This window comes from Eleutherodactylus coqui, chromosome 12 (assembly GCF_035609145.1).
Source record: "Eleutherodactylus coqui strain aEleCoq1 chromosome 12, aEleCoq1.hap1, whole genome shotgun sequence".
NCBI lineage: Eukaryota > Metazoa > Chordata > Amphibia > Anura > Eleutherodactylidae > Eleutherodactylus > Eleutherodactylus coqui.
Window position 1 is genome coordinate 73,197,075 of NC_089848.1, and position 27,945 is coordinate 73,225,019.

At 45.6% G+C, this 27,945-nt stretch overlaps 1 protein-coding gene across 10 annotated transcripts in view; it reads right to left on the reverse strand.

Annotated features, from left to right (window-relative positions):
- The window catches only part of OBSCN (obscurin, cytoskeletal calmodulin and titin-interacting RhoGEF), a 281,462-nt gene that overhangs the window by 83,979 nt on the left and 169,538 nt on the right, over positions 1-27,945 (reverse strand). For all 10 annotated transcript variants that reach the window (XM_066585186.1, XM_066585185.1, XM_066585191.1 and 7 more), the window contains 19 exons: positions 27,491-27,709; positions 27,298-27,367; positions 24,031-24,060; positions 23,826-23,863; positions 23,400-23,516; positions 21,953-22,101; positions 20,406-20,606; positions 19,948-20,027; positions 18,359-18,532; positions 18,116-18,275; positions 17,139-17,255; positions 16,280-16,444; positions 15,598-15,756; positions 14,855-15,032; positions 14,436-14,549; positions 13,749-13,916; positions 11,260-11,362; positions 11,041-11,170; positions 10,149-10,254 (listed from right to left, as the gene is read on the reverse strand). In XM_066585186.1, the coding sequence (XP_066441283.1) occupies positions 10,149-10,254; positions 11,041-11,170; positions 11,260-11,362; positions 13,749-13,916; positions 14,436-14,549; positions 14,855-15,032; positions 15,598-15,756; positions 16,280-16,444; positions 17,139-17,255; positions 18,116-18,275; positions 18,359-18,532; positions 19,948-20,027; positions 20,406-20,606; positions 21,953-22,101; positions 23,400-23,516; positions 23,826-23,863; positions 24,031-24,060; positions 27,298-27,367; positions 27,491-27,709 (2,478 nt within the window). The remainder of the gene's footprint in view (positions 1-10,148; positions 10,255-11,040; positions 11,171-11,259; positions 11,363-13,748; positions 13,917-14,435; positions 14,550-14,854; positions 15,033-15,597; positions 15,757-16,279; positions 16,445-17,138; positions 17,256-18,115; positions 18,276-18,358; positions 18,533-19,947; positions 20,028-20,405; positions 20,607-21,952; positions 22,102-23,399; positions 23,517-23,825; positions 23,864-24,030; positions 24,061-27,297; positions 27,368-27,490; positions 27,710-27,945) is intronic.

Consider the following 27,945-nt stretch of genomic DNA (forward strand, 5'->3'; position numbering starts at 1 on the left):
GATCTTGAAGATAGTGAAGAACAGTTTTAGAAAGTTTCTTTAGAAAATTATTAAACTTTACTCATCAACGTCTGCAGACCCTGCACCTTAAGAGGGCTATGAATACATAAGGAGACTTATAAACTCCACAATCTATCACTCCTATCTCAAGGCTTGTTGCCCCACTCACCTGAGCAGTGTACACTGGATATGTCTCTGCGCACGAGGAGACCCCACCCTCCTCGCACCACAGCTGACCATCACTACTCTATAAAATCCCATATAATTGAGAAAATGCACTACTTTATCATTATGTTCTCCACACCCATAAAGCAAAAATCCAGCAGAACTGTGACTGCAGCTTTGGATGTGACTACTGGAGTATAAGCAATTGGGAAGATAGAACAATATCACCTATCGGAAGGCAGCATTCCTGCAAGTCAATGTCAGAATTTTTAAACAAGCCTTATAACAATGACTGGGAATTGTAAGCCAAAGCCAGAATAACTGTTTTGGGGTTTTTGACCCTCATCAGGGTAGAGTAGATTTTTGGCTTGGCTAGTGAAAGGCCTATAGAAGAGGTCAAGAAGGGTATTGTTTCTCCTTAAGGAGAGCAACTAGAAGGTTTGTGAGGAGGCTTATAAGGCCATCTATGCTCCTCTGGGAAATATGCAAATAGGAATATGGAACAATACCTCTGCAGCGCCTACCTACCAATAGGTGGCACTGCAGAGGTATTGTTCTATCTTCCATCTGTATATTTCGCAGAGGAGCATGCATAGCCTTATAAGTCTCATCACACCTTCTAAGTGCTCTCCTTAAGGAGAAATTATACCCTTTCAGACCTACTGGAGTATAAAACATGATGGTACTCAAGAAGTGAATCAGAAGATTAAGATTTAGATATAATGGGGTCCTCCTAGGACTCATAAATTGTGTTTAGGAACAAAATAAAGGGAACAGCTAATCCACCCCCTACCATCCTGAGGATCCTTGATTAGTTAGACCTTGTGCTTTCAGGAATTACTTCAATAATCCTCTAATTCCTAACTGAAGATTTTCGATAGAGTATTAGAGACAGAAGAGGGTCAGTGTAGGCCTCACTCCGGGCTGTATACCACCGGACATGTCCTTTATGGTAGCAGCTCCAATGCCCACAGGCATCATAAATCAAAAGGTGGCTGCTACTCCACGAAGGGGGGATAACCTTCACACAGAAGGACCTGGAAAGTACAAAGAGCAGGCCTGTGGACCATTTAATGTCCACCCCAAGATGCCAACACCTTTATCCTATTCCCAGACACTGAATATCTACCAGCAGCCTATTCACTACACTACAGTTGCATATGTGACCACTTCAACTCCTGCTCTTCCTCTGCTTATCCACTCCACCCCATGCTCCATTCTGCCTCTTCTCCTCTCCTCCTCCATCTTCTCCAGCCCCTCTCCTTCTGTCCTTCTCTTCAGCTACTGCTTCACTCCACCTCCTGCTCCTCTCATTCTCCACTTCCTGCTCTGCTCCTCCTCTCTAGTGCCTGCTCCCCTCCTCCTCCCTCCTTTCTCGCCCCTCTCCACTTCCATCTTTACTCTTCTCCACGTTTCTGTTCTCTTTTCCCCTCCACCTCTTCACCTCCTGATCAACTTTTCCTTCTCCATTCCATTTCTTGCTCCTCCTACTCTACCTTATTCCATCCACCTCCTGCTCCTCTCCACCACCTCCTGCTCTGCTACTCTCTTCTTGCTGCTTTGCTCCTCTTCACCTCTTGATCCTGCTCTTCTGTCTTCTTACAGTTATGTCACTTATAGTGAACATCTGCCACCTGCAGCCTATAAAATATCACCACATCAGACCATGCACATTCTTAAAGGCTATGGTCACCTTTGGGGGCATTTTTTTTAATTTAAATGCATGTATTTTGGGCTGATAATCATCTTTACAATAAAGTTTATTAAAACTTTTTGCACCACTTGTCTTCTGCATATTCTACATATCACTGTATACAGGCACTGCAGTCTGAATAGGAGATCTGTCAGTGTGCTGGACTGATGGCTCAGTTTGCCTCTGCTCTCTTCTCTTCTGCAGGTTCTTATTTGTTAATTTATTAACAAAGTTTATCTTTAGTTTGGTGATAAATTCACTGATAACTAGTGCAGGAGAGAAGAGATTAGGTCTCTGTCAGTCCAACACACTGATGGATCTCCTGTTGAGACTAAAGCCCCATTTACATGCAAAGATGATAGCTCAAAACTCATCAAAAGATAGCTTAAAATGACAGTTTTGAGTGATCATTTTGCATAAACTACTAAGTAGCTACTTAGTAGCTTATTAACTTCATTTGCATGCAAATGAGGCTCTCTTTGCCATATGCAGAAAACAGCAGGTGGTCTGTTATCTGTTTACAGCTCCATTGTTCTCCAGCTGGACAGCAGCTAAAACAATGTTATCAGCGTTCCCCGCAGAGAATCACAGCAATGCGTGCAGTCCCTCCTATCAGCTGGCCAGCCAAACTATGGTTTTTATGCTAAACTAAAAATCATCGTTCCGCCAAAAAGCAAACGATGGTAGCATTTACACATAACAATTATCAATCAAAATACATTGAGCGATAATCGTTGTGTGTAAATTGAACTAAAAGCCCCTTTTATGGGCACATTGTGCTAATAATCATTAGATCGAGTGTTTTTACTCTGTAATTGTTAGTTGTATACTATATATACTGTGGGAGTAAATGGGGTTTCTCTGCTGATAGCTTCGTGTTCAGTGATGTCCCAGCATGGGACCTTACAACAGAGCTGTCAATCACTCCTTCAGCGGCTCGACTTGTAAATACTGGTCACAATACATCACTGTCTAATACAGGATAAGTGAGGAAGTAGTCCCTGGTTATTATACTGTTACGTGACCTTTGTTGTACTTATTATGTTCCTGGGCAACCCCTCTAATGGAGAGAATACAGAAAAACCTAGGAACAGAATCGTCCTAAATAAGGGCCACCAAACAAGACCCTGATAACCATGGCAGGAGAACACATTTACCGCTACCAACCCTCACAATTAGCCTTCAATATCAGGTCAGCATATTATAGGCTAGTAATACAATCTTTGTCAAAAGAAATCAAGCACCTAGAAGGAGTTGTCATGTAGCTGCAAAACTCGGCATGCAGTTACATCTCAGGCAGATGCCCCCACAACACTGCCACACTTCCATGGCTGCCAGGTCCCTAGATTTATCGCCAATAGAACATTTATGGGATCAATTAGGACGCCAACTTCGACAGCCTTCAAGTTTACACAATCTAGAGGCTCAGTCACAGCAAACGTGTAAGCCTCCTTGCCCACCCCTGGCACATCTTGTATCCAAGCTAGAGGCGGTACAACAGGGTACTAGAGCCTCCGTGCCCGCCCGTATCACATCTTGTATCCAATCTAGAGGTGGTACAACAGGGTACTAGAGCCTCCATGCCCACCTATATCACATCTTGCATCCAAGCTACAGGCAGTACAACGGAGTACTAGAGCCTCCATGCCTGCCAGTATCACATCTTGTATCCAAGCTTCAGGCAGTACAACAGGGTACTAAAGCCTACATGCCCCCCCGTATAACATCTTGCATCTAAGCTACAGGTGGTACAACAGGGTACTAAAGTCTCCATGCCTGCCTGCATTACATCTTGTATCCAAGCTGGAGGAGGCCTAGCAGGGTACTAGAGCCTCCATGCCCGCCCATATCACATCTTGTATCCAAGCTAGAGGTGGTGCAACAGGGTACTAGAGCCTCCATGCCTGCCAGTATCACATCTTGTATCCAAGCTTTAGGCAGTACAAAAAGGTACTAGAGCCTCCATGCCCACCCGTATAACATATCGCATCTAAGCTAGAGGTGGTACATCGGGGTACTAGAGCCTCCATGCTTATCCGTATCACATCTTGTATCCAAGCTAGAGGAGGTACAACAGGGTACTAGAGTCTCCATGCCCACCTGTATCACATCTTGTATCCACGCTAGAGGCGGTACCTCAGGGTACTAGAGCTTCCTTGCCCGCCCGTATTACATCTTGTATCCAAGCTAGAGGTTGTACAACAGGGTACCAGAGCCTCCATGCCTGCCTGCATTATATCTTGTATCCAAGTAAGAGGCGGCCAAACAAGGTACTAGAGCCTCCATGTCTGCTTATATCACATCTTGTAACCATGCTAGAGGTAGTACAACAGGGTACTAGAGCCTCTATGCCCACCAGTATACATCCAAGCTAGAGGCGACCCAACAGGATACTAGAGCCTCCATGCCTGCCTGCGTTAGATCTTGTATCCAAGCTACAACTGCCCAAACAGGGTACTAGAGCCTCCATGCCCAGCCGTATCACATCTTACGTCCAAGCGAGAGGTTACCCAATAGTGTACTAGAGCCTCCACACCCGTCCGTATCACATCTTGTATCCAAGCTAGAGGCGGTACAACAGGGTACTAGAGCCTCCATGCCCACCCGTATTACATCTTGTATCCAAGCTAGAGGCGGTACAACTGGGTACTAGAGCCTCCAAGCCTGCCTGCATTACATCTTGTGTCCAAGCTAGAGGCGGCCCAAAAGGGTACTAGAGCCTCCATGCCTGCCCGTATCACATCTGGTTTCCAAGCTTGAGGTTGTACAACAGGGTACTAGAGCCTCCTTGCCCATCAGCATTACATCTTATATCCAAGTTAGAGGCGGTACAACAGGTTACTAGAGTCTCCATGCCCACCTGTATCAGATTGTGTATACAAGCTAGAGGCGGTACAACGGGGTACTAGACTCCATGCCCGCCCGTATCACATCTTGTATCCAAGCTAGAGGCGGTACAACAGGGTACTAGAGCCTCCTTGCCCACCCCTGGCACATCTTGTATCCAAGCTAGAGCCGGTACAATAGTGTACTAGAGCCTCCATGCCTGCCTGTATCACATCTTGTATCCAAGCTAGAGGCGGTACCTCAGGGTACTAGAGCCTCATTCCAAGAGTTCAATTTTCTGCGATAAATTCTCCTTTTGCTCTGATAGTGTACTCACTTACTTACATCCTTACAATTACACATATAAAACTTCATTCGATTCAAACAGCTCCTTGTAGGGGATGGATTGGTTTTCACAATGAGGGCAGTGCATGAAGGGGGCTCCCGGCTACAACCTATGAGATTAGTGATGAGGCTTGGTTACCCCTGAGATGCTGCATGCACAGAATGAGCTTTACCTGGGAACCGGCAGCGTAACATACATTGGAACCACATCCAGCATGCTGATGAATGCATGCACAGCGCACATGACACCCCGCAAGCCGCAGCCATAATGCAAGCTGATCTCTTCCACGATCGTAACCTCCCCAAAAATATCATTATCCTCAAATCATATTAATTTAGGTCGACTGCTCTGTATCCTGAGGGATCGTGTAACACAATGGAGACCTTGGGTAACATGGAATTAAGGAATTCTGTTGCAGCCTGGCAGTCAGACCAAGCAGCTCAACACATAATTTGGCATGCAGCTCTGGATGTGACTGGAATATAAGACAGGATGTACCAGCAGAATTATGATTGCAGTTTTAGTTGTGACTGGAGTATAAAACAGAATGTAACAGCATTGTGAATGAAGTATGAGACAAGATGTAACGGCACTGTACATGGAGTATGAGACAGGATGTGATTGCAGATCTCGTTGTGACTGGAGTATAAGGTCGCCTTCACACAGGTCATAAATGCTGCGGAACTTCTTTTAGCAGATTGACTGTGGAAATTTAGCAGAGTTTACAAATCATGGGGAGGAGATTTCGGAAATCTTCTTTGCATGGTGTTATAGTGTTCAGCAAAGAATCTGCAGCGTTTTAAAAAAATGGTGCGGACTGTAAATCCGCAGCGTGTCTACTTATACTTCGGAAATCAACCCTGAAATACAAGGGTTAAATTTCAAAGCAGATCCACGAAAAAAGTTTAAAAAGTTGCTAGATCGGTACCATTTAGGTGCAGATTTGGCGACCACGGATCTCCTGCGGAATTGCGTCAGGTATTCCATTGCGGAATCTCACAGAGATTCCGTCCTGTGAGAAGGCGGCATGAAACAGGAGGTAGCCCAGGATGAATGACAGGTGAGTAAAGCAGAGGACTGGCAGTGTTACTCAGTGTTGCATGGAGATTTACCCTTATATAAGTTGTATTAGGGCAGAGGTTTCCTATCACTATCAGTAAATGGCGCCATCTGATACCTGTATCCTCAGGGCTGGACAGAGGAGGACGATGCAGAGCAGAGAGCAAACCCCTCCACTCCAAAAGCCCAAATCAAGGACCCTGCACCTGATTGCTAGCCCATCATTCCTTGTAAGAGAAAGGGGTGTTGTGGCCCCTGGACTAGCCTCTTCCTATACAAGTATATATACCCCATTGACTGCGCCAAACTGAGCTGGGGGCCATCCTCTCCATAAGCTGCAGGGTGTTTCTCCATAGTACACAAGTCTTGGGATCTTAGATCTTCGGAAATCTCCATCTCCAGATTCTTAGGACTTTCCAACAATGACAACTGAGATAAGCGACAGAAGATCTGTCACAGCGCACCAGGTCAGGGCCAGATAACGCCTATGCGAAGCGCTGCGGAATAAGTTGGCGCTATACAAATAAAGATTATTATTATATTATTATTACTATGCAGAAATTATTTAGGCGCCCCCCCCCCCCCCCCCCCCTCCAAAAAAAAAAAAGACATTGCAAAAGGAAAAAATTGCAAACAATTGGGCATATGTGTTATAATTTGTACGCCAGATTTCTGGCATACAAAAGCTGCAAGTTATGGCGCACAAGATAATTTATGACTTTTTGCTTCTTTATGCCACCCTCCAGCATTTTTTTTAAAAGTGGGTGAGGACTGCCAAAAAGCAGGCACTGCCAGATTTACGCCAGAAACCGCTGTAAAGTCTATAACCGCACTGTCATTCTCCAGTGTCGTTCCTCCCCCACAGAATCCTCTCTCCTCCACCTTTATTATCATCACCGATATCATCTACTCCCGTAGTATCAACATTCTCCCCTCCAGTACCATCTCTGCCACCCACTGTCTATATCTCCCCTCACAGTATAAATCCCCTATAGCAGGGGTGGCGAACCTATGGCACACGTGCAATAGGGGGGAAATCAGAGCCCTCTCTGTGGGCACGCACGCTGTTGCCCCAGCACAGATGACAGTTAAGTAAACAATCGCACGAGCGCGGACGTCACCACTAGGATTGTTAGCCCTGGTGCAGAGCGTTTACACAGGCAGAGTGCTGACCCAATCGATGCCCGACAAGCATCCCAGTGAGGCTCGCTCTTGTGCGGTTACACAGGGGCGAGTATCATGGGCATTTGGTTGGGAATTTGTACAATTCTGAACGATAATCTCCCATGCAAGTGGGCCTTTATGCTGCTAGATCGCGGACGTCTCGCTCAACGCTTCTCCTTCACGCCCATCTATGCCGACTGATAGGCGTGATTTCTTTCTGTTATGCATAACGGGACAAAACAAAATCATTGATTTCACTTGAGGTATTCTTGCCCATTAATACTACATGTGGGACCTACAGGATCCATCTTCCTGCTTTTTTTTCAAACTCGCACACACTAGCATGGAGTTTGAAAAGTCCAAAAAAACCCCGATTCGTGTGCAACTACACTCAGTGATGGCAAGCGTAGCTGTGCTCACACCCATCTGTTTAGGTCCTGAAAGTCAGCGATAACGGACTGTGAAGAAACTGTGAACGATTTTTTGCATTTACACTGCCCGATTATCGCTCAAATTAGTTTGTTTCAATGAATTTTGAGCGATAATCATCCCGTGTAAATGGCCGTGTTGGAACTTTGTGATGAATAAGTAGGTTTTGGGTTGCAGTTTGGGCACTCGGTCACTAAAAGGTTCGCCATCACTGCCCTATAGTGTATATCTCCCTTCCAAACTATCTTCACCACTCTCAGTGTATACGTCTGGAACCTGCACACCTACCAAGACCGGGCAAAGCGGAATACTAGGCTAACTGAAGTATTCCACCTGGAATTCTGCAAGCACCTTTTCCAAGTCCATCGGGGCTCCTCAAACAGGACCTGCAGAGCTGAGCAGGGCAGATTGTGTCTACACCTTATAATCCAGAAGAGAGTGTCATCATTCCAGGCCCTTCTACAAAGGACCGCCGTATAACCAGACACCCCGAACCAATCCAGCCAAACCCAGCTGCACCAAATCACCACCGAGCACCGGCTCATGATAGCCAAAATAAAGAAAATGATAAACGAAAGCCAAAAGAAGTAAATCAGTGATTGTAGAAATGACATAAGAGCATCCTGGAAACGGACACTAAATCAGGGCTACAAATTGGCCCCATATCTGGAAATCCTACCAGACCGCAGAGAGCGCCAGATCCTGAGCTGCTACAGACTAAGCGCCCATAGCCTGGCCAACTAATGAGGATGGCACAACCAGAACTACAAGCCCAGGGAGAGCAGCCAGTGGCAACAGTACCACCAGGAGGCCATGTAGGTTGAGGCCCACTTCCTGCTGTGATACCCCAGATACTCAGTGGTGAGGGACACTTATTTCAGGAGACTCTATGATCTCCGCTTGGACTTCAGCTCCATGAAAGAGGAAGAGAAACTGCAAATCTTGCTGGGGGTAGAGGAAGATACAGCGGTCATAGCAGCACAATATGTCAGTGCCTGCCATAGACTAAGAGGAGTGTGATATGCCATGGACTCTATAACCCCTTACATGATATGCCATGGACTCTATACCCCCTACATGATATGCCATGGACTCTATACTCACTACATGATATGCCATGGACTCGTATACCCCATACCTGATATGCCATGAACTCTATACTCCCTACATGATATGCCATCGACTCTATGCCCCCTACATGATATGCCATGGACTCTATAACCCCCTACATGATATGCCATGGACACTGTGCTCCCTATATGATATGCCATGGATTTTATAACCCCCTACATGATTTGCCATGGACTCTATAACCCCCTACATGATATGCCACGGACTCTATACCCCCTACATGATATGCCATGGACTCTATAACTCCCTACATGATATGCCATGGACTCTATAACCCCCTACATGATTTGTCATGGACTCTATAACCCCCTACATGATTTGTCATGGACTCTATAACTCCCTACATGATATGCCATGGACTCTATTCTCACTACATGATTTGTCATGGACTCTATAACCCCCTACATGATATGCAACGGACTCTATACCCCCTACATGATATGCCATGGACTCTATAACCCCTTACATGATATGCCATGGACTCTATAACCCCCTACATGATATGCCATGAACTCTATAACCCCCTACATGATATGCCATGGACTCTATAACCCCCTACATGATATGCCATGGAATCTATAACCCCCTACATGATATACCATGGACTCTATAACCCCTACATGATATGCCATGGACTCTATAACCCCCTACATGATATGCCATGGACTCTATAACCCCTACATGATATGCCATGAACTCTATAACCCCTACATGATATGCCATGGACTCTATACCCCCTACATGATATGCCATGGACTCTATAACCTCCTACATGATATGCCATGGACTCTATACCCCCTACATGATATGCCATGGACTCTATAACCCCCTACATGATATGCCATGGACTCTATACCCCCTACATGATATGCCATGGACTCTATAACCCCCTACATGATATGCCATGGACTCTATACCCCCTACATGATATGCCATGGACTCTATACCCCCTACATGATATGCCATGGACTCTATACCACCATCCTGGAAGTGTTCGTAAATCCCCAGTTCTGATCTGCCACAATACTGATGTCTATTTAGTCCTGCCAATAAAGCTTCTTTGAATCTTGGATCTGTTATAACCTGACCGATATGGCGCCTCTATACCTTGACATGTAGTATTGTCCATTATTAATGAATGGCACATTCTACTAGGGCAGCAAAACCCACAATAGATTTGATTGGCTCTCACTTTCCATGAAATAATAGGTTCCCCCCATGTACAGTAATCTGTGGGAATATTCCAGATGTATGAATATGAGATGGAAGTGCAGGTCACATATGGTACAATTATCCTAAGTCATCATTGCTAATCATCATACTGAACAGTCTTACCTTCGATGGTGATGGTCTGGTCACCTCTCCTCTCCTGTGCCATCATTGCTGCAGTCTGTATGTTGAGCTCCGCTGCGCCCCGTGCAGACCCCAGCCTGTTCACCAGCTGTATAGGGGTACAAGTAAGACAGATTCAACACTGAGCTCTTCATATCCTGCGGGCAACAGTCAGCATTGCAGCAACAGCTGACATTCTATAATATAGTGCCAGCAGGAAACCAGCAGAATTGTGAATACAGCTCCGACGGGAGTAGAAGCCAGTACAATATAGGCATCCTTTTCAAGAGTCCCAGATGCTGAGGGACAATCACAGATTTCAGATGCTGAACCAGGGTCTGTGCTCTTCTGCAACTGTGGGCACTGATTATTTCTATATGAGCATTATATGGCTATGTGGGCACTGAATGATTAAATTGGCAAAGTACGATACTTCCTATCTCTATTGGGAAGTATATGGCTCTTTTTCAATAAAGCATGGCACTGTGGACACTGTTGGCTGTAGTAGCTTAGCACTCTCTGGACTTATGCTGGTACTAGTTGCTACTATATAAACACTGTTTGGGTTTATAAAGCAAAGTATGGCACTCTCTTGGCATCATTTAATAGTACTGTATGTGGGGACACAATAGCACTATGCAAGCACTATATGGGCTAAGTGTGTAGTCTGGGAAAGGAATTGCATGTTCTAGATGTCCCTCTAGATATTACTCTTTGTAGTAAATGGGTGCGGTATGGCACTCTGTGGGCACAGTATGGCAATCTCAGGCAATGTGCTGTAAGCGATATTTTCTGGAGCACTATACAGCACTATTTATCTAAGCATTATAAATTCAGCATGTTCATAAATAACTCTGGGCATTAACAGGGCATTGCACACTATATGATGACATACCTCACACTCGTAGTGACCAATATCGTCCTCAGTCGCATTCTTTATCACCAAGACCAAAATTCCGCTCCTCGGTTCAGCAAATATCTGGTGTTTATTGGAATCTATCAGGAGATGTCCGTCCCTGTACCACCTGCAAACAGGGTCATTATTAGCAGTCAATTAGACGTTCTTCATTACAGCGTAAATGTGCACACAGAGGTAATGCTAGGGGGCGCTCACCTTATTTGTGGGTATGGCGCCCCTTCAATGACACACGAGAACTGCGCATCTTCTCCAGCTACAAAGTAAGCGTTCCGCATCTTGTTGATGAATCTCGGGGGAACTGACAATAGAGGGATGATTCATTCTCATTGTGTTACATGATGCAAACTTAATGTCCTGAAATACTCTGTGCTGCTGGAGGTCCTGCCTCTTCCACAATGTATCCCTCAGGCTTCCTACACACGGGCGAGTGCGATAATATGCCATGAAACGTGGCCTGATATTGCGTTCGTCAACATGTGATTCCAATTGTTTTCAATGGCAAACCTCGCATCGCACTCGAAAACAATGGGCAATGCGTTATGAGGGAATGCCCAAAGATAGGACATGCCGCTCCTGTATATGACCCCATTCAAGAGAATGGGGTTCATATTTGTGCGTCTCACAATGTAATCTATCAATGAGCAGCCCACTCCTTTCCTTAAATACTAAGTGCTGCTGATGACCCCCTCTCTCCACTTTATAACTCTCAGTCCATGACCTTCCACAAAATCAGCAGACTCATTTCCTAAAATACTTTGTGCCCCTGTGGACACTTTATGACCGAGACGCAGCTTGGACAGGGGTAATAAGACACGTGGGGTTGCAGGAATTATGTAGGATACATTACGGTCACCTCCCGCCTTGTTATCTAGTTACCCTGAAACGTCTGAGTCCCAGTGAGATCCTTGGCCTGTATTGTCACATTGCCCTTGGTGCTACATGGTTGTATTACTGAAAGGGCACTACGGGGCCTTATAAGACAGGAGGACTCTCCCCCCTATAAGGAAAATGCCTACAAGTGGCGATACTTTGTTGGCAGAGGCTGCTCTAATGCCTCTCATTACTCAGGACTGTGATACACCAGCGCCTGGACACAAGGGGGTCATATACTTTGCAGGAGCCCGGTATGGTACTATCCCCGTCAGGCTGTTACATGAAGCATATAACTTCGTAGGTACCCTATGGGTCCTTCAGACTGTAGAATCCTGGCTGCAGTCCCTTCCTGAACATTCCCACAGGGCTATGAGATTAAATATTGTCTATACTGCATTATCTGCCTATACTGACTGGAGAGAACAGATGAGTACTGTATCTGGAGCACGCTCAGTGTTATGTTTGTACAGGCGGGGCACTAGAGAAGAATCTGGAGAAAGTTAATCTACAGCGCAAGTTGAGCATTATGTCCATACAGACGGAGAGTATAAGGCTGGGTTCACACAGGGCGGATTAGCCAGCCAAGTGGACGAGATTTCTCAGAAATCTCGTCCACACGGGACGGCCAATCCGCTGCGATTAATCCGGCAGAAACCGCGGCTGCGGCGCGGCTTTGCCGACTGCAGCATGTCTATTTTTTTTTATTTCCGCTGCGGCCGCGCTCTCCTCTATGGGAGCGCCGGCCGCAGCGAAAGAGCGAGTGGCCGGGGCGCTTCATAGCCGCGGCGGTTCTCCCGGCGGAAATGTCGCGGTTTTTCGCTGCGGCCAAACCACGACATTTACGTCGGGAATCAGCTGTGTGTGAACCCAGCCTAAGAGAAGAAGCCAGATGACAGATGCATCTACAGAGCACACTCAGTGCTATGTCTGTACTGACCAGGGAGCACTAGAGAAGAAGCCAGATGAGAGCTGCATCTACAGAGCATGCTCAGTGTAATGTCTGTACTAACCGGGGAGCACTAGAGAAAAAGCCATCTAGAGAGCAGGCTCGTGGTCAAATAGCTCATTGTAAATATGTCATTATAAGGAAACGTGTATTAATTATCATGTGGGAATGTGACCAGGACTCAGAACTGGAGTTGACATGTGATGTGTTGCTCCACCATAACATTATATCTCATGTCCCATGAAGATAATCATCTCCACAGATCACTAAGTCCTGCATAAATCTTCTGCTTTGCTCACTCTGAGTTACATTGGGTCTTACACTCTAAGCACATCCAGAGCTGCTGACGCAGTTCTGCTAGTTTCCTTGTAATTCTCAGATTAGAAGATCTCATAGCACCCCATTTCTGGATCAGTGTAAATTGGGAAGATGGAACAATACCTCTGCAGCGCCACCTATTGGTTCAGTGTAGTTAAATACTACATCTCTCAATATGCAATGCAGCAGGGTGATATAAAGTCATGAATTGCAAAGGGCAGAATAGCCCATGGAGCTTTTGATGTGACCAAAGTATAAAGCACAATGTTACAGCAGAACGGGGACTGCAGCTCTGGGTGCGACTGGAGTATAAGACATAATGTAACGGCAGACTGTAACTCATGATCAGTACATGATAAGTAGAGGATTTACACAGACAGTGCTGTATGGACATATATCCTATAGGATTTCCTTAGATATTTCCTTCCTGCGCTCTTTAACCCCTGGGTAACTATAAAGACACCTGACTATGGAGCAGACTGGAAGTATTTTCCACCATTGGAACAGGGACATCAACTGATCCTCAACCCCATGCAGGACCACTTACCTTGGACCAGGATCTTGCCCAATGTACTGGCAGTGCCCGCTGAGCTACAGGCGAAGCACATGTACTGTCCAGAGTCAGCACCAGTCATGTTGTCCAGGATGAGGGTGCAGGAACCATCTGGATCCTCAATGATGATGTGATGTGGATCCACCTCCACCGAGCGGCCATCTGAGAGGATAACACAGAGCATGGGAGGTGAGACACATTCATATCTCATCATGTAGAGGAGCAAAGTCTAGGATACACGGGGCAGGGTATATCTGTAGCACAGCCAGGCGCCTGCCCATGAGCATCGTTAAGGGTTAAATGGCCAAAATCAATAGCAGGGGCTGCAGCTGTCAATAACAACTGCCATCATACTCGGGACAACAGGTTAAATTCGGCACCCGCGGGGTCTGACTACAAGTCTCAGCAGTCTCAGCACCAGGAGAAGGCGGAAGGGTCTTCATCTTATTCCTTGAAGGTTGTGTAGAGGTTTCATACGGCCATTGAGGAGCCCGAAAACACTCAAGAGGATGGCTGGGCTGTATATGGCTTTTAAGTCTTGAGGTATGGGGAAGGTTGAGAGGTACAGGTTTATATTGGGGTCCAGGCTCTTCATGCTGCACCCCATCACTGTCTTGCTAATTAGAGGTGATTCAGCTTCATTCTGGTAAATGTTAACATACACACAATGGCGGTCATTACCTTTGTACCAGGTGATAGTGGGTTTTGGTGTCCCGGTGACGCGACATGCTAGTTTGACCGTTTCTCCCAGCTCAGCTGTACAATCTGCCAGCACTTCAATGAAGTGGGGTGGGTCTGGAATACAAAACATTCATCGTCAGGGGCAACAGCAGACTTATGATTGCAGCTCTGGTTGTGACTGAGTCGGAATTCTACTAAAGGCTGGAGTCTTCACTTATAATATACCACACTGTGCATGGACCCTAGAAGAAGAATCCAGAAGTGGAGCACTTTATGGATGAGACATCCAAGACGGGTGTGTAATACTTGTACCCGACCACCGGGAGGCACCATCATCTTGCAGCCCTGACCACTGTATTAGCAGCTGGGCCTTATACTATCATTCCACATAACAAACCCCCGACTACAGCGAAGCTTACTCCATAGTGGCAGACTGAAGCGCTGCTGGATGCCGCTGATCTCTTTCACCCAAGAGTTCTTGATGATCACCGTCCGCGCCTGCAGCAGATATTTGCGCACCGAGTCCTCGCGTTCATGCCAGATCTCAAAGGCACGGTCGTCTCCCTCCACTAGATCATTCACGTCAATGTTTGTCAGCTGAGGAGGAAACAGTCAACGATGAACCAAGAGCACCTGATCACAGAGATCTTAAGGCCCATTTACACACAACAATTATTGCTCAAAATTCGTTCAAACTATAACTTTTGAGTGATAATCGTTCTGTGTAAATGCTACCATCCTTAGCTTTTCAGACGAACGATGATTTTTAGTTCAGCATAAAAACCATCATTGCGCCAGCCAAAAGCAGGGACCGCATGCTGTGATTCTCAGCGGAAGCGCTGATAACATTGATTTCATGTTGCTGTCCTGCAGGGAAACAATGGGGCTGTATGCAGCTAACAGAACACCCGCTGTTATCTGCATACAGCCAAGGGAGCTTCATTTAAATGAAAATGAATCTAAATAGCTACCAATAGTCATTAGTGCCCATTAGTAGCTATGCAAAATGATCGCTCAAAACTGTCTTTTGAGCGAATTTTGAGCGATCATCTTTGCGTGTAAATGGGGCTTTACACAGACCTCAGTGATTACACAGTTACTCCCTTATTTTCTGGAGATTATACTTAGATGCAGAGTCCTCCTTCCTCCCTGGTATACACACCTTCATCATATTCTTGAAGACGTAGCTGTAGGTGTCCATCTTGGTGTCTCTCTTAGGTTTGCAGATGATGACATAATTCTTAAACAAGAAGACGTGACGGTTGTGTCCCTTCCAGGCCATTCGAGCTCCTGGAGCTCCTTCCCAGACAATGAAGTGGCCCTAAAAGAAAAAACAATGTAGATCCTACTAAGCATCTCTCCACTTGAGAGTCACCATGGCAGTAACCACCAGAGGGGACCTTGCCAGACTAATCACACCCAACAAAAATAAGTCTCCCAGTATGGATATCATCAGCTGAACACAAAGCACACTACCCAACGATATACTGGTGTAGCCACTGTGCACGGTCATCTCCTGCTCATGAAGATCCATGCCAGGTCCTCAGCTCCACTCCACCATGACGTTTAGTGGAAAACCACCCATCCCTCTTTTAGGACCATGAAAAGCGCCTGTCCCTCAGAAACTAGGACATTTTGGAGATATAATTAAAAAATAAGTCAACCCAACAAAGAAGCGGAGGATGACAAACAATGTTTGGCTATGTTCTAGAATGTCAATTTAAAGGCAGAGCTGGTGATTTGACTAGTTCCAAACCCTAATGCGTTGGCCTCCTGCTATGAAACCCAGTGCTGTTTCCTGCTTATCTCGAGGAGTCAATGATATGGAGATGAGTGGTGATTACTTGTCGTATGGGCTCTCCCAGCGCCTCCAGCGTCCCAGGGTAATTCTCGATCAGTGAAACATACAAGAAGTGCTCCGCCCTTCGGGTGAGTGCAGACACGATGGAGTAGGCCTGCTCCAGCAATGCACAGTTCTTGCTGTTCCGGGCCTTATTTCGGATCAGTTCCTGCAGGATCAGAAAGATTTATAGAATATTTACATCTAAAAAAACATTCCTGTTCTCACAGCACTAGAGAAATTAGGTATAAATTTAAACAAATCCCATAGATGCTTCATGAGCTCTGAGGCAAGTGCTCTCCACTCGCCATTCATTTCACAGCAAATTATATACCACCTCCCTCTATAAATCGGAGCAGAAACACTGCGAAGTGCTGCAGACTTTGGTTTGCTTTGTAACACATGGCAGTATGCATCCATCTCAATGGGACACGGTGCAATGCTGGTTCTCACCAAAATAAGAACACACACAGCCACCTGGTCTAGGAAAAGGAAAAGGGGGTGCCGAAAGCATATGACCAACCTATTTAATTATATGCAATAAATCACTGTCACCTAACACATATCTTCCCCGACTCTGCTCAGTCCAGCTGCAATATACATGTTATTTCAGTAGACAAGAGACCGATGGCAGTCAAATATATCTTGTGCTATTTCTCTCCAGAGCAAAAAATGTTAGACAAGAAAAACCTGCATCTGTGAAGCATCTTAATCTTAGGCGGGTGTTACGATCTGGTAACATACAGGGGAGGTTGCTGCGCCCATAGCGGTTCCCTATTTTGTCGTCCACTTGTCCTGGCTCGTCTTATCATCTGAGAAGTTACACAATGTTCTATCACATGGAGTTAGTAACAATTCCTTACCTTCAGAATGACCTGATAGCGTTGAATTCTATTTATTGGCCGCTCCAGGTAATGTTGGAGAGGAGGCGCCGGGGGTTTAGATGGGTCGGACGGTGCCAGAACATCCTCGGTGTATCTCTGAAAGTAACCAGAGATGAGCACATGTTATAACCTATACACTGGGCTTTGGAGCTGTGAGGGGGTGGTAAATTGTGCACCCCAAAATGTACAACACCAAAGTGAGCCTCCTAATATATACAATATATCATATAGGAAGTAACTAAACATAATTTGCAACTAAACAGCTGCTATCTAGTAGACAGGAATGTTATTGTTAATGGCTCAGTGGTTAGCACGGTTAGCTTGCAGCACTGGGGTCCTGGGTTCAAATCCAACCAAAAGCAACATCTGCATGGAGTTTATATGTTCTTCCTGTGTTTCCTCAGGGTACTTTGACTTACTGCCACAACCCAAAAACATAAAACATCTACAAATAGGTTCAATGGGAATATAACACATTCTAAATAAAGATTTGAATATTCTTGTATTACGTCACAAAATACATGGGTTCTTCACTATAATAATACATGAAATTAGAACAATATGTGAAAATAGATATAAAGTAGAATAAATAAAGTAAACCTAGCTAATCCTACTTTATGTGTTTTTAAAAGTGTACAATTTTGGAATACAGCAATAGAACTGAGTTTATAACATAGATATGAGATAGATAGATAGATAGATAGATAGATAGATAGATAGATAGATATATGAGATAGATAGATAGATAGAGAGATATGAAATAGATAGATATGGGATAGATAGATAGATAGATAGATAGATAGATAGATAGATAGATATGAAATAGATAGATATGGGATAGATAGATAGATAGATAGACAGATATGAAATAGATAGATATGGGATAGATAGATAGATAGATAGATAGATAGATAGATAGATAGATAGATAGATAGATAGATAGATAGATAGCCCACTTTGTAGAACTCCTGAATGGCATCGTTGACCACCACAGACTCGGCCTGCACACGGCCCACCAGATACATGATGTACTTGTTGAACTCCTCCTCGTTCCTTATGAAGCACATGGCGATATCATCATCTGTGTCACTCTTCTTTAGTTCTTGGAAGAACGTTCTGTGAGCACAGAGCAATTAGAAAAGTCATGGCCGGATATCACCAGATACTACATTTTGCTATGTGATCTTTTCAATACAGACCTGGCATGGAAGTCTCCAATGTCGCTGATGTTCCTAAAGATGACTGACTTCTGGGTGGCCACTGCCTCAGGAATATCTGTGGTGCTCTCGGTGTAAGTCAGGTGATGGGTCTGCAGGAACTGCAGGTCTCTGACATATTCCTTCTCTGAGCTCAGCAGATCCTGGATGATTGTGCTGAGGAGAATGAACTCATGTTAGAACGCTTGCCACCAGCTTACGCTCATCACAGGGACATGTCTGATCAGGGCATAAGGGTGAATAATTCCATGAGTCTGATCGTAGCAGAGAGTTCTGTAGCTGAATGTTTGGGTTGATAACAAGTCATTTCTCCAAGTCTACTGCTTAATTCCTCATTGATACATCTTCTGTTCATTACTGGTCACATTGTTATCTGCTCAGTTACCACTATCTCTCACACCCAACAGCCAAGTGACATCATTGACATTAGTGACAACAGGGACGCAATCAGAGACATAATCAGTGAATAATCAGACCGGGACTAAGAGTGACATCATAGACAATAGTGAAATCATCATGGATACTAGTGACATCATCATTGACATTAGCGACATAACATCAGTTACACCATCACTGATATTACAATACTAGTAATTATTAGGAAATTATAGCACAAGTGTTTCTGGTGGTGCAATGAGCCACACAGCTCTGCTGCATGCACGTCACACACACACAGCTCTGCTACATGCAAGTCACACACACTCACACAGCTCTGGTACATGCACATCCCATACAGCTCTGCTACATACATTCTTCATCCCATACAACAGGGATCACAAGCAGCACAGCGGAGTCCTGCACACACTGACCCACCCCTGGTCATGTGACCCTGTACTCTTCCCACACAGGTGACTAATCACATGACGGTGACATCATCACAGGTGCTGTAAGCACATGGCTGCTGTCTGGCTCTGGAGGTTTCTTATAAAGTGAAGGACCTGTGGATGATGTCACCATCGTGATCAGGGGTGGAGCTCAGAGCCTCGGTGATGGATACCATGACGGTGGCATCTTCACATGTAACTCACACAGTTACTCACTTACAGACAGGTGGTCATTAGTATTCCATAGCAACTGAGGCCGCGGAGGTTTGTAGTGGATGTAGTCCACCCGTAATCTGCACAGGAATGAAGGACCTGTGATGACGTTACCATCATGTGATCAGGGGCGGAGCATGTAAATCACTCGCTCACAGACACAGATCCCAGGTGACTGATCGCAAGATGATGATATTATCACAGGTCCTGTAAGTACAAGGCTGCTGTCAGGCTCTGTATGTTTTATGTTTGAGAACCTTTAATGATGTAAATGTCATTGATCAAGGGTGGAGCATGTAACTCACTCACTTATAGACGGACAGGTGGTCATTAGTATTCTGATTGACATCATTTACTTTAGAGACATTGCAACAGTGATATAACTGACACTAGCGATACCAATGACATCATCAGTGACATTAGATCATTAGTGACAGTGATATAATTAACACCAATGATATCAGTGACAACAGTGATATTAGTGACACCAATGACAGTATCAGTGACATCATCAGTAAGATGGTATTTTGTTACCTGAGTCTCTTTTTGTATTCTTCTTCAGAGACTATCTCTCCAGGATACTCTGCTTCTACTATTCCCCACTCTGTTGACAACTGGAAAGTAAATATGACATTTCTGTTATCTTGTGGAAGTAAGCAAGAATGTGATTATGTAGAGTGACTATGTAGAAGTAGGGGGGGGGCATGAAAGAATATACATCATAAATTTCTGACCGGTTGGGTCCCACCTATCAGGAGAATTTGGGTCCCCTGACCTATGTTCCATAAGACAAGCTATATCCAGGGAGTTAAGTTAATAGCTGAGCAGGTTGGGACCTCCAACTATCCAACATGTAGTCCCTTTTAATGGTTTCCACATTGTAGCCACTAGCAGCTTTTATCTTTCTGACAGTGATTTTTTTGACATCAGACTCCAACTCCTCATGTTACTCCCCATAAAGCAGGTGCATAGTCAGTAACAACTGAGCTTACCTTCAGCCGTTTGTCCAGGTACGCGGGAGACACCCAACCCTGTCGGGAGGCGCTGAATTTAGTTGGTTTTGTTCGGACAAGCCACTTGAGTGGATGAGCAGAGTCCAGCACTTCCACATACTGCCCCTCCTTCAGGGTAATCGTCTCCTTATCACCAGTTATAGGATTGTAATCTGCTGTCACCATGTAGATATCAAAGATCTGCGGACACACAAGTCACAATGTCACCTGCACCTAGAGTCTTCAGCAAACAAATGCACTTAAAGAGATTGTCCAGCCACTTACAAAAAAAAAACCCTCAAGGCTCAATTACACGGAGAGATGATAGCTAACAAATCACTAAAAGGCGATCGTTTTAGCGACAATTGTTGCGTATAAATGTGCACCCATCATGCACTTTACGTGCACTGCTAGCTGATCGTTAAATTCAGTCCAACCTAAAAATCGTCATTCAGCCTTATCAGCAGTTCTTCACGGGGAGTACTGATAGCATTGTTTTCCCCTGGAGAACAAAGGATCTGAATGCAGATAAGAGCCCTTGGGCTATTAATTGCTTTTAGCTAAGGCTTCATTTGCACACATAATTGCTCTTAAGTAGCTGAGTAGCTACTTAATAGTTTATGCAAAATGATCACTCAAAGCTGTCACTCAAACTGTTGTTTGAGTGATCATCAGGCCATGCAAATGAGCCTTTAGAATTCTTTAATTATCACCCTACCGATCTCCCACCATTCCTGATCCGACATTCCCCAGGATACGCTGCAGCCAGGTTTCTGTATTTCTTGGACCCTTTTAATATGGACATGTGACTAATGTGGACAATCACTGACTACTGATTGGCTGCAACAGTCACATGTTCATGTGAGCAAGGACCAGGACAGTCAGTGATTGGCTGCAGCAGTCACAGGTTCATATTAACGGAGACCAGGAAGTATGAAAACTAGCAAGGGAACCCAGAAAGTATCAGAATGGAAGTTGTGGGGGATCAGTAAAATGACTACTACTTGTTTCATTATTTTAAAGCACTCTCAGTATCTTTTATTTAATTTCAGTGGCTAGACAACCCCTTTAAACACAATACTGCCAGACATTTCTTCTTATGAAATTCATAAGTTTCAAGCACAGGCATTCTCAAGTATTGTTCAAGTAAGGGCACAGTAACCCAACAAGTCACAATGGTGTGTCAAGATACTTGTTCCCTTCTGTGGCATCTTTATGCCTAATGGACTCTTATTTATTTGGATTCACATGTAGACCTTGAATTCAGACACTGGTGGGTGAATATTATATTGCATTATATTGTTTTGTTTGTGCTTGAAAGTTGTGAATTTGGGGAGTAGTCTTCCAAGTGCACATTGAAGTCCAGGGGTGTCAAATACTAGTGGTCATTGTTACTTTGAGGGTTGACCTGGATATAGAGATAGCTCACCCCCCTGAAGATCTGCAGACATAAAAAACACTGACCCCTAAGAGGTCTCTGGACATAGAGAACACTGACCCCTGGAGGTATCGGAATTTAGAGAAGACACCCCCCCCCCCCCATTTACCTCTCCTCTGGAGTCCCCATCCTCAGACTCAGATGAAGACTCCACAGCAATGGAGGATGGCCTGGACCTGCCGTGACGTGGCGAGGCTGATGGGGTCTTGGACTCATCGTCACTATCCATACCAGGCATCCCAGGTACTCGGAGGGAGGCTACAAGGAAGCAAGAAAAAGGAAGATCCTGAAGAACATTTTCCAGACATGAGACGAATCCTTGTTCTCACTATGATACCAGCATTTGTGTGTCCTTGCTCTGCTGGGAGTTGTAGTTTCCAAACAGTCACAAAGTTACAGATTGCCTAAACAGAGCAGGGTCAGTGCACAGAAGGAAGTGAGTACATGAGAAATTCAACACAACCCTCACCCCAAGACAGAACACCCCAACTGGTCTACCGTCTCCTTTCCCCTTCCAGTAGAGACATGCAGTGCCACCCTTGGCCTCGTACTTGCAGTTGTAGCCTGAGAAACCTCATATATATTCAGGCCACCTAGGGTGAACAAAGATGGGGCCAACCTCAGCATATAGGAACCTAAAGCAGTCCAATGGTATCTGTAGTGAACCCCATGTTCCATCATGTGCTGAAAACAGTACTTAGGGGCCACGTGGGGTCGTCTCCCTCCTGTTCTATAGATTCCAGGTCTAGATAGGTGATCGATTGTACTTAACCCTGCAGTTTGTGTTGGTGCATCACATCCTCTTGGAAGAAATCTAAAACCGACTGTGTAGCATGACAGGTAGCCAACTGTACAGCAGACAGAACCTTCGGTCACCACCGGTACATGAGCCACATGGAGTCACACTGTGGTCAATCAGAAATAAGACAGAATATATACCCTACGTAGAGCCGCCTCATAGTATATACCCAGCGTGGAGCTGCCTCATAGTATATACCCTGCGTAGAGCCACCTCATAGTATATACCCTGCGTAGAGCAGCTTCATAGCATATACCTTGCGTGGAGCAGCCACATAGTATATACCCTGCATGGGGGCCCTCATAGTATATACCTAGCGTGGAGCCGCCTCATAGTATATACCCTGCGTGGAGACATCTCATAGTATATACCCTGCGTAGAGCCACCTCATAGTATATACCCTGCGTAGGGCAGCTTCATAGTATATACCCAGCGTGGAGCTGCCTCATAGTATATACCCTGCGTGGAGACGCCTCATAGTATATACCCTGTGTGGAGATGCCTCAGGATATATACCCTGTATGGAGCCGAAACAGTATATATTCTGCTGGAGCCCCCTTAAAATATATACCCTGCATGAAACTTGCTCAGAGTATATAGCCAGTGTGGAACCGAAATAGTATATACACTGCTGGAACCCCCTCAGAATATATACCCTGCGTGAAGCCACCTCATAGTATATACCCCGCATGAAACTTGCTCAGAGTATATACCCTGTATGACGCCACCTCTTGATCACCTCCTTATCACACTTTACCTTGACTGATCTTTGCGGACACCATTTCTGATATTTGTGATGTCAGTTTCTGGAAAAACTCTTCTGTCCCCACATCTGTTAGTGAAATGTGCGACTTCTGCGCCATTCTGGAGTCACCTATGGAATCAGCGCAAACAAAGCATTAACCCATAGAACCAGCAGACAGGAAGAAACCATAGTAAACATTACTGGAAAATGTCCAAGTAACCGCAATGCAATACCTGATGGATTACACTGCAGCACTAAGCATGGACACAAGTAAAAACCCCTCGCCGGACAGACTCAGGGATCTGCCCATAGATTCTACAGGAATGTCAGCTAACAAATCCGGCCACAGTGTCCAATCAGTGACTGCAACAATCCGTGTGCGTCGAGAAACCGGAGCAAGTCTACAAATGAATATTGTATAAGCTTCCCACCACTCACCATCTGCTTCTGGTGGCTGCACTGAGATCCCAATTGTCCTGGAAGAAGAAAACCAAGAATAAGTGAAGACGAGACTTCAGCACCTGGCGCTCCAGACAAGTGGGGGGTATCTGAGGGATAAGCGGCACCCAAGACTCTGCGCAAAATTCTCAGAGCGCTTAGAGTTACTGAGCGCTCATCAATATGTGCAGATAATGACACTCACCTCTTCTCTATATCTGCACCTCCTTCAAATCTGTCACAAGAAAAGGAGAGGAAAGACAAAAAGTTATAAGATGTGTTAAGGTGGATGTGTTAACAGCGAGCCTCAGTGACTCTGCTGGGAGCCATGAGGCCTCTTCTTGAGCGCCAGATATTGTGCATCACTATCAGAAGCTTCATCTACTCAAGGATACTCCACATAGAGGAGGCTAAAGGCAGTGTTATGCCTGACCCCCTCCAGTAAAGCCACGGAGATGTCACTGAGTCCGACAGCCGCATGATTACCATCCTCTACACTTGTTATATGAAGGGGCCACAGTGCCAAGAGCCCTCATACACCACCAATGGACATTGGTTGGAGATATTTAGTGTCACAAATAGGAGCAGCATTGTGATTGATGGATGGTAACCTGTGTGAGTTGGATGGATAAAAGCATTCTTCCCACTGACTAATGAATACACTGTCTGCAGCAATGATACACTAGTCAGACTAACGTGTTCACTGGAGTCTACTGGCTGACAGACTGGGCACACTGCCCCTTTACTGGTCAGAATGAAGATATGCAGTATCTCGCACTGGTCTCTCCTCTGATTGGTAAGGTCATAATTATGTCTGTGGCCACCACTGTTGCTTCTTCACTACAGAGGTATAAGAAAAGGGGCTGCACCAGTCTCCCCCCTGCACACTTCACTACAGAACTGTATGATAAGGGGCTGCCCTAGTACACTCCCCTGCACAAACAACAGTGTGAGAATGTCCTTCACTATAGAAATGTATGATAAGGGGCTACCCTAGTACTTGCTCCTGCACACTTCACTATAGAGCTGTATGATAAGGGGCTGCCCTGGTACACTCCACTTCAAATTCATGCTTAAAACTTATAACCTAGCCCTTCACCATGCCAAACAAGTTTATTTCACCTCCCTTGTCTCCTCACTATCCCACAACCCCAAACAACTCTTTGAGACCTTTCACTCCCTCCTCAGCCCCAAGGAACAGGCCCCTGCGACAGACCTGACTGCTGGAGAACTAGCTGCCTATTTCAAAGAAAAAAATCGATCACATTCGAAAAGAAATCTCTGAAAGCTGCATGGTTAGCCCTGATCCCGGTTTTATCAGCACTGCACCCAGCACCTACTCACTATCTACGCTAGAACCAACGACAGAGGAAGAAGTCTCCAGGCTCCTTTCCGCTGCCCGCCCCACCACCTGCACTAGCTACCCTCTCCCCTCTCACCTCCTCGGGTCGCTTTCCCCAGCTCTCATTACTCACCTCACCACAATCTGCAACCTCTCCCTAACCTCTGGCACTTTTCCTTCCTCATTCAAACACTCCATTATATCCCCTCTGCTTAAAAAACCAACCCTGGACCCGACTGATGCTGCCAACTACCGACCCGTCTCAAACCTCCCCTTTATCTCCAAATTACTAGAACGCCTGGTCTACTCCCGCCTTACTCGCTTTCTCTCTGACAACTCACTCCTCGACCCCCTCCAGTCTGGTTTCCGCTCTCTACACTCGACCGAAACTGCCCTTACAAAAGTAACAAATGACTTGATGACTGCAAAGTCGAGAGGTGATTACTCCCTACTAATCCTCCTTGACCTGTCTGCTGCATTTGACACTGTCGACCATAATCTCCTTCTCACTATGCTCCGCTCTATTGGTCTAAAGGATACTGCTCTCTCCTGGTTCTCTTCCTACCTCTCTGACCGCTCTTTCAGTGTTTCCTTTGCTGGTTCTATCTCTGCTCCACTTCCTCTCGCTGTTGGGGTACCCCAGGGCTCGGTCCTTGGTCCCCTTCTCTTCTCTATCTATACTGCCCCAATTGGACAAACCATCCACAAATTTGGCCTCCAATACCATCTCTACGCTGACGACACCCAACTATACACCTCCTCTCGTGAGATCTCTGGACCATTCCTCCAAAATATCACCGACTGTCTGTCCGCTGTCTCTAACACTATGTCCTCCCTTTTTCTCAAACTAAACCTCTCTAAAACTGACCTCCTTGTCTTTCCACCTTCTAACCTCCCCCCCAACATCTCCATTCCAGTGTCCGGCACCATCATAACCCCCAGACGACATGCCCGATGCCTTGGGGTCACACTGGACTCTGACCTCTCCTTTGCCCCCCATATGCAATCTCTGGCCCAAACATGCCACATGCACCTCAGAAATATTGCTAAAATATGTCTGTTCCTAACTACGGACACGCTAAAGACGCTCGTGGTTGCCCTCATCCACTCCCGGCTTGACTACTGCAACTCGCTACTCAATGGCCTCCCCCGCACGAGACTCGCTCCACTCCAATCTATACTAAATGCAGCAGCTAGACTCATTTTTCTATCCAGTCGTTATTCAGACGCCTCTGCATTATGCCAGTCGCTGCATTGGCTGCCCATCCACTGCAGAACTAAATTTAAACTGCTCTACCTCACTCACAAAGCTCTGCATGGCGCTGCGCCACCATACATCGCCTCCCTCCTGTCAGTACACCACCCAGCCCGCTCACTCCGATCGGCTAACACACTCAGACTAAACACCCCTGTAATACGAACCTCATAAGCTCACCTCCAGGACTTCACCAGAGCAGCACCCATCCTCTGGAATGCTCTACCCCAAGGAATCCGGACAATTCCCGATGCACGAAATTTCAGACGTGCCTTAAAAACGCACCTCTTCAGGGAAGCATACCAAATCTCCTGACCTAGTCCCTCGCCCCTCCCTATGGTGCCCCACCCTGTTTGCCTTCTAATAATTGATCTGTACATAAAATTTCCTACTACCTGTGTTCCCCAACCCCTGCACCTCCTGTACCACCCTCAACCTATTTGTGTCTAACCCAATGTACCTTATATTGTAATTGTTGCAATTGTTGTATTGTTTTGCATTTATCCATGCCTGAAAGCGCTGCGGAATAAGTTGGCGCTATACAAATAAAGATTATTATTATTATATTATTATTATTACACTCCAACCTGATAATGCGCTCCACTAAGTAGCTGTATGATAAGGGATTGCCCTGGTACTTGCTCCTGCACACTTCACTATAGAGCTGTATGATAAGGGGCTGCCCTGGTACTTGCTCCTGCACACTTCACTATAGAGCTGTATGATAAGGGGCTGCCCTGGTACACTCCCCTGCACAAACAATAGCCTGAGAATATCTTCCACTACAGAGCTGTAAGATAAGGGGCTGCCCTGGTCCTTTACTCCTGCACACATCACTATAGAACTGTATGATAAGGGGCTGCCCCAATACTCACCCCTGCACAGATGACCTCAGCACGTCCTTTACTATCTTATCAGCTTCTGCCAGGATATGTGCATCCTTCTCTGTAACACAAGACACTAGTATGAGGCTCATCTTCTAGTCCTCACCCTGATACCTGACAAGATGTCTAGCACTTTTCTCTCCTCCCACCCTGATGACTGGCACCCTCTACCCCAGATACTTACCTTCTAAGACCTCGACGGAGGCGCTGCAGATGGACTGTCCCACTTTGTTAGTGGCGATGCAGGTGTAGGTTCCAGTAAACTCGGTGCCCACGTCCAGTAAGATCAGGCTATGGTGCATGTTGGAGCAGGCCAGCTTGTAGCCTGGGGTCTCAGGTTTGATCCACAGAACATCTTCTGGAGACTCTTCCTTCAACCAAGTGACTGTTGGAGTCGGGATCCCTGAAAGTGCATAAATTATGTCTCATACTCCAGTCACACCTAGAGCTGCAGTCACAATTTTCTTACTACATCATTTCTTATACTCCAGTTCATAAGGAATGCAACTTTGACAAAATAGCTGAATTGAAACTGCTGCTCTACATGTGACTGGAGTATAAAATTATGAAATGAAGTTTCGAAGTGAGGTTAAGATTTAATTCTGATTTGCCCAATTAACTACAAATCATTTAATCTGT